Genomic DNA, 6,713 nt, shown 5'->3' with positions numbered 1-6,713 from the left:
TACTTTCACATTTTATCTCCATCTCTCCTCACTTTGCAAACTTACAGACTATCACTTTAAAGCTACAGCACGTAACATTTCAACCAATAAATAGATCTAAATACCAGCTTTAATTTTATTGCAGATATTTCTATTGTTGAATGATAGCCGAAAAATCAACAAATGTGTGTTTGCTGTGTTTGTTCTCCTTCTAATTCACTTGTAACTTTACTAGGGTAGGGACATCCTTAGCTCGTCTCCATGGAGATGTTGCCAAATATGAGATTTAAAGAGGTAAGGTCCTCATCCAAATCCATTCGTTGTTTATCGACTGCAACAATTCTATTTTCTATGTCTTGCTACTCATTGATGGCAACAATTTTTTCTCCAAAATGTTACACAGTGTGCCTTTATAAAGAGGTGCATAAATAACCTAAGTAAAACACCTTAAACAGAAGTTTCTTAAGTTTTTAAAGTCATCTCTGCATATACAGTAACAGCTGAATATTCACACTGTATCCATACTATATACTGCAAAACTTCACATTGCTGAAGTAGAAGGAATACAATCATTTACTGTCAATAAAGTGCTGTAGATCATGGAGGTGCATATTACGAGTTTTTACACATCTTCAAATCTGTAGATGAAAAAAAATCCATTAATTAGTTGTGCTTTTAAAACATATATACATTCTATGTTTTTGACGTAATGTGTGCCCCGTACCTGACCATTTCTTTGTACTTGTCCAGTGCCTCCTGGGCCACATACTCGATGAAGGCCGGGTCGTGTAGCTCCAGCTCCCCCGGGATGGACAGCTGAAGAGTGGGAGAGTTCAAAATGTTCACCTCCACTTTGGTGTCCTGCACAGGCAGATTCTCCTCATGGCTATCTGGCGCCACCTAGAGAATAAAAACAGTGATGATTTGTTTTTTGACTGATCAAACTTGCAATAACTGCTAAATATTGTACTAATGATTTTCCTGATCTAAACTGAAGAGGAAAATGTTTGATGAACCATATTGCAAACTTACTATTTTATTAATATGTTAATGTGTGAATGTTTTTGTTTTGTTACTATGTACAATGTATTATCAACCTTATTTTATATATCATTTTCTAATATTGTACAAAGTTATAATAATAGTCATGATTGTAATACTAATAATAATATAAACAAACAAATACATACATAAATCACCAATACATAATTACATAAATACATAATACATAATTTTGAACCAATGACTGACCAAAGAAAACCTCCAAAGAAAATCACCTAAAATGGAAAATTTATAAAGTACAGCTCAGTGGTGTTTTGTTTTTTTTGTAGCAGTACTTTACAGTATCTGTAAGTGTAGTAGCAGCAGCAGCCTGGTCGGTCACTCTGAAGTTGTAGTATCAGTGGAGCAGCAGCAGTCGAGGCAGTACTAGTAGTTCAGTAGTGATAGTAGCGTTACCATGGTGATTCTGAAGATGCTCTGCAGGGCGCTCCGGTTGGTGGAGGCAGGGACCCATGAGACCCAGCTGAACTCGGCGGCCATGTTGGAGAGCCAGTCCACAGTCTGGTCCATGTGTCTGCGGACGATGGACAGCACCTCCTCGTATTGCTCCTTAGAGGCGTCCAGCAGCTGGGACACCTCATCCAGCTCCACATGGAGGTCACGCACACTGGGGCACTCTGAGAGGAGGGGACATGGTGAGTTACAAGGAGCCAAAACTGTAGCTGAAATTACATGCATTAGAATGTGGAAAAATTTAGTAACTTTGCTGACTGAAAAATAAGAAATACATTATTTTGACGACTTTTATAGTAACGTAGCTTGGGAACTCCCTGAAGCTGCTCCTTTCTAAAACCCTTTACATTTCTTCAAAAGCTTCGTAATGTAGGTTGAACCCTCTGAACACTATCTGGCAACATTTGGGCACAGTATTTAGCAGTATTAATAACTGGTGCCAATTTAGTGCAAATACAGTTATAATTGTAGAAGTTAAAAAAAGAGTAATATCCACAAATTTTCATATATTGACATACATTTAAAAAAAATGTCCAGATCCAAAAAAAAAAAAAAAGGTTGTGGTAAGTTGCTAGTATGATAATTGTTAACTGGTGTAAATTTGGTGCCACTACAGTAAAAATGTAGAAGTTATGGAAGATTATCCACACATTGTCAAATTTTAAATTTATAAACATATTTGTTTATATACATTTCAAAATAGAGGTCCAAACCCTAAAAGTAAAGGTTGTAGTAAGTTGCTAGTATAATAATTGGTAACAGTTGTAAATTTAGTGTCACTATATTGAAAACTGTAGAAGCTCTTGAAGAGTAATATCCATTAATTGCTATATTTTTTGTATGGATTTCAAAATAAAAGCTCAGACCTGAAAATTAAAGGTTGTAGTAAGTTGCTTGTATAATAATTAATAACTGGTGCCACTTTTGTGCCAACACAGTAATAACTGACTGGTAACTGGTGTAAATTTAGTGTTTTCATATATTGACATACATTTCAAAATAAATGTCCAGAAAAAATAAAAAGTAAAGGTTGTAGTAAGTTGACAGTATGATAATTGGTAACTGGTGTAAATTTAGTGTCCCTACAAACTGTAAAAGCTATTGAAGAGCAATATACATACGTTGTTATATTTTGGTATGGATTTCAAAATAAAGGCTCAGACCTGAAAAAATTAGAGTTCCCAAAGTATAAATATCTTTCTGCTTTGGGAGAACTGTTTGTGTGACCCAAATCAGTTCCCTAGTTTAGAATATGATTCCCCTAATACTTGAAAGATGCATCACCTGTGAGGAGCGCCCCCTGGCAGGCCTCGCACTGACTGTGCAGCCTCCAGCACTCAGAACTCTGTCGGCGGAGATCTCTGCACAGCTTTCTGTTCTGGAAGAAACGAGGAATGCTTTCCCTCTCTGTAGAGAAATAAAGGGAGATTTTTTTTTTTACTGAATTGCCATGACTCTATATTATTGTCTTTCTGTAACTTTAAGATAAGCTAAATCAATGCATAGACACTTTCAGAGAAGTTTATTGCATTGGTGCAGCTGCATTCTGACCTGTCTTCTTGGCCTCCTCCACGGCCTCGTTCAGATCCCCGAACACCTTGGTGACCACCGCCCCGAACTCATCCACCACGCTGCGTCCGAAGTCAAAAAAGGACTCCAGCACCTCGTCCAGCCCCACGCCCTGCACGAACCCAGAGTCCCGGGCCGGATAGAGGTTGTCAGCCTGGTCCTTCTCCATCAGACTCTCCTGGGTCTCATTCAGGAAGCTTCTCTGGAGGCTCTGGTCCAGCCTGCCCTTCATTTGGGCCACGAGGGCCACGGTGCGATTGACCAAAGCGCTCACTCGGGACATGAGCCGGGAAAAGGACTCCTCCATTTGGCTCACTTCCACCTCTGGGCTCTCCTGGTTCACGAGGATGTCTCCAGACTCCACGCGAGGCTGCTGCGGGCCGAAACGCCGGGACACTCTGCGGAAGAAGTTTTCTACCTACAAATACAAGCAAATCAAGTATTAAAGCTTGTAACTGTGGGAAATGTTCTCGAGGTCATCAGCTGGACTAGGCTTGAGTAGTTTGAGTTGAGGATGTTTGAGCTTCATGGCTGTACAACGATCACACCAGTCATTTCATTGTATTTTTCATTCTTGATCAATTCATTATAATTACTTTTTCCGATGTTGGGAAGTTTATCATGTAAAACAAAATGTGCAAATGTCACGTGTCGCACAAAAGTTCGATACCTTGTTGTGGAAAGTAGCAAACCCTCTGCGGCAGGTGGAGGAGTAGAAGTCTTTGCATGCGTTTTCCAAACAGGGCCTGCACTCGTCCCACTCCGACTGCAGCGAGTCTTTGCAATGCTCCTCTGCCTCTGTCAGCTTCCCTGTCACGTCCTGGGCCAACTGTGCTGCTTCCTGAAATACATACACCAGAGTCAACATGGTCGCGCCATCAAACTATTTTTCATAAGCGGCTGAAAATATACCAAAAATAACAGTACATTTTTTCAACTTTTAGTTTAATTTTGAATATAAATAATGTAAAAAGATATGTATGTACTTTGTTTAGTCTAATTGTCTTAATGTAAGAAACAACCTTGTCAAAATGCACACATGAAGTAGTTTCAGCAAATGAATGAATAAATGGACAGTACAAAAAGGTAATAATATTCACTTGTGCTGAGTATTTGTAGATTTAACAGGTCGTGTGTGTTGTATTTGGTAGTTTCAGACCTTCTTCTTGTCGCTGCTCCTCTGCAAGGACCTCATGAGATGTTGGTGTTTCTGGTCGTTCCTCCACATCACTTCTCTCATCTCCTTCACTCCGACCAGGGCCTTCTTCATCTCCTCACCCAACACCTTCTCACCGGCCTGGGACAGCTCTGTGGGCGGCAATAATGTCAGAGGAACACAAAACAACTCTCCAGAGAAAAGGTCTACAACTTTACTCGTGTATGCAAGACTTTTTCAGCTTAAAACTCACGCTTCAAACTTTCATCTGAGATGATTTTGAGCTGGTCGTCTGATGCAGAGAGAAGGACAACCAGAGTCACCACCACCAGAGCCAAACTTAGAAGGAGCTTCATTTTTCTGGTCAGAAAATGGTCTCCCTAGAGAAAACAAAAGAACAGCTTGATCAAAACTATATCCCCTTCTTACTTTGTTTCAGAACTTGAGGACATGGACTCTAACAAAAGGTATCAACTGTAAATCAACTGTAGCCTGCAACATTGTGAGTTTACCAATTTCAGCCACTTGGGGGAGCTACACACCTGTCTGAACATAACAGTGAGAGCAATGACTTAAACGAGGGTCAAAAATGGTCAGCAGCACATTATGTACAGGTTCACATTGCAAACGTAGCCGGTCCAGTCACACCACAGTTATTTGCTATTCTGTAAGAAAGTAGAAGTGCACTCACACCAGACTGCTGCTACTAATGATACTCACTGAATAATTATTAGAATTTGTTTGCTCAATCTGCATTTGGATACATTGCTTAAATCCTTTAGTTTTCTTCACTTCCCCTTCTTGTTTGTAGTCTCTAGTATCGCTGCCAAGTCTCTCTTCTGTCCTCCTCACGGTGATCCTACTCTACACTGTCTGAATCGTCCGCTCTGTCACTATACACATGCCCCAGAAGTCTCTCAAACTTACACTAACTTAGTGCTAACTCCCCGTTCATTTGTTAAACAGATCTGGCCTGGTTACACAAGTTGGCACCGGCGGGACTTACACCAAAGGAGGATGTTCTTATTTTCTTACTGGTTTAGTTCGGCCTCACAATCAGCTCGGTCACGGTTTACTGCCAAAACAAAAACTCTCCTACAACTGTATGACTGTGGTGCATTCGTGATGTTTTAGAACAAACAACAGAGCCTCGCCAATGCATTATACACTGATTGATTACTATTCTGACATATATAAACATTTCTTGTCAGGGATAAACGCTCTGTCCAGTGATGGCCTTACAAAGCCTTCATATCAATCAACATTATCCTTTGCTTCCCCATTTAGTCTACAAATGCTTCCATGAACTCTTCATATAATATCATTTACATAATATCAGACCAAATAAAGAAAAGCACACTAACATACCTATAGCAGACAGGTAAGTGCTCCCTCCGTGGCGGTAAACAACAGAGTGTGTTTGGTTGCTCTGAGCTTGACTCCTAATGACCCAGCCAGGGCTATTTGTGCTTCACCTTCATCCAATTAGTGTCTTTGCCTCGTGTGGACAGCCTCTAATCCAGCATTTAACACCGTCACATCCACTGGGTTTGCATGAGACAATGCTTAGTCATGCGAGCAGAATGAAGAATCCTGTAGCAGGTCAGTTTACCAGTCAGGTCTGAGGAGAGGAGAGTAAAGACACAAATGATAACACTGTGAAGACTTGTATTTGAGCTCGTATTTAAAGAATACACAGGCTGATGTATGATCCCGATGTGAGGCTGGGTATTTTTAGCAGAAGCAAAAGCCCTCTCGGCAGGAGGCTGTTCAGCATCTCCACCGCTGCAGGAATGTGGAGGTGAAAGGGCTGATGGGGTCTTTCTTCTGCAAAACCCCTCACCAGCAGCGTCCCGTCTCACTCAAATATGTGCCCCCTTCGCACGCCTTGACCCAGAAAATAGGGCACTCGCCGGGAAATAATTAAAAACACCCAGCGTCCTCTTCCCCAATGACACCTCCGGCACATGGTTTAGATATCACCACCTCGTCCCCTGTACTCACGGACCGTCCTGACACGAAGCAGACCAGAGTTAGAGTGATTACACGACCAGGTCACGTCAAGAAACAACAGAGGATACTCGACTTTCAAAGCACATGGAAATCTATGACTAAACCAGGTCTGAAGTGAAAATTATGAAGGAATATATTGGGTAAATGTCAACAGCCAACTAAACCAGAGCAAAATTAGCTGATTTGAAGAAACACACCTAAAATCGATTATGTTTCAGTTAGATTTAATTGGATGTAAGTGTGTTTGGTCTGCTGTTAATATGTTAGTGATAAGTCCCATTTAATAAAGCACTTTTGTACATCAGAGTGCCTCGGATCTCCTGTTTTCATCAGGTTTTATGGATTAACCTCTTAATACATTTTCTCCAGTTCGGCATTAACCAAATGTAAACATTTGCTTAACTGGAGTAATGACCATGTCTCATTTGGAAGCTACGACCTACAACGTGATCTAAGATTTTTCCTCACGTTGCGTTCTCAC

At 40.7% G+C, this 6,713-nt stretch overlaps 1 protein-coding gene across 1 annotated transcript; it reads right to left on the bottom strand.

Moving 5' to 3' along the window:
* Positions 1-556: 556 nt before the first annotated feature.
* Positions 557-5,724, bottom strand: clul1 (clusterin-like 1 (retinal)). Its single transcript, XM_079569620.1, has 9 exons — positions 5,588-5,724; positions 4,473-4,599; positions 4,223-4,371; positions 3,734-3,904; positions 3,046-3,481; positions 2,779-2,901; positions 1,438-1,658; positions 704-879; positions 557-617 (listed from the first exon to the last, which is right to left on the bottom strand). The coding sequence occupies exons 2-9, from the start codon at positions 4,573-4,575 to the stop codon at positions 602-604; spliced, it is 1,395 nt and encodes a 464-aa protein (XP_079425746.1). The 5' UTR covers positions 4,576-4,599; positions 5,588-5,724; the 3' UTR covers positions 557-601.
* Between the last annotated feature and the right edge of the window lie 989 nt (positions 5,725-6,713).

The sequence above is a fragment of the Gobius niger genome (assembly GCF_951799975.1).
Source record: "Gobius niger genome assembly, chromosome: 13".
NCBI lineage: Eukaryota > Metazoa > Chordata > Actinopteri > Gobiiformes > Gobiidae > Gobius > Gobius niger.
The sequence above is the reverse complement of the archived record's forward strand: the minus strand, read 5'-3'. Positions and strand labels throughout refer to the sequence as shown.

Coding starts and splice junctions, on each gene's coding strand:
- clul1 (XM_079569620.1), bottom strand. CDS start 4,575: ATGAAGCTCCTTCTAAGTTTGGCTCTGGTGGTGGTGACTCTGGTTGTC. Junction 3,905..4,222: donor GGAGCAGCGACAAGAAGAAG/GTCTGAAACTAC, acceptor TATGTATTTCAG/GAAGCAGCACAGTTGGCCCA. Junction 880..1,437: donor GCATCTTCAGAATCACCATG/GTAACGCTACTA, acceptor TTTATTCTCTAG/GTGGCGCCAGATAGCCATGA.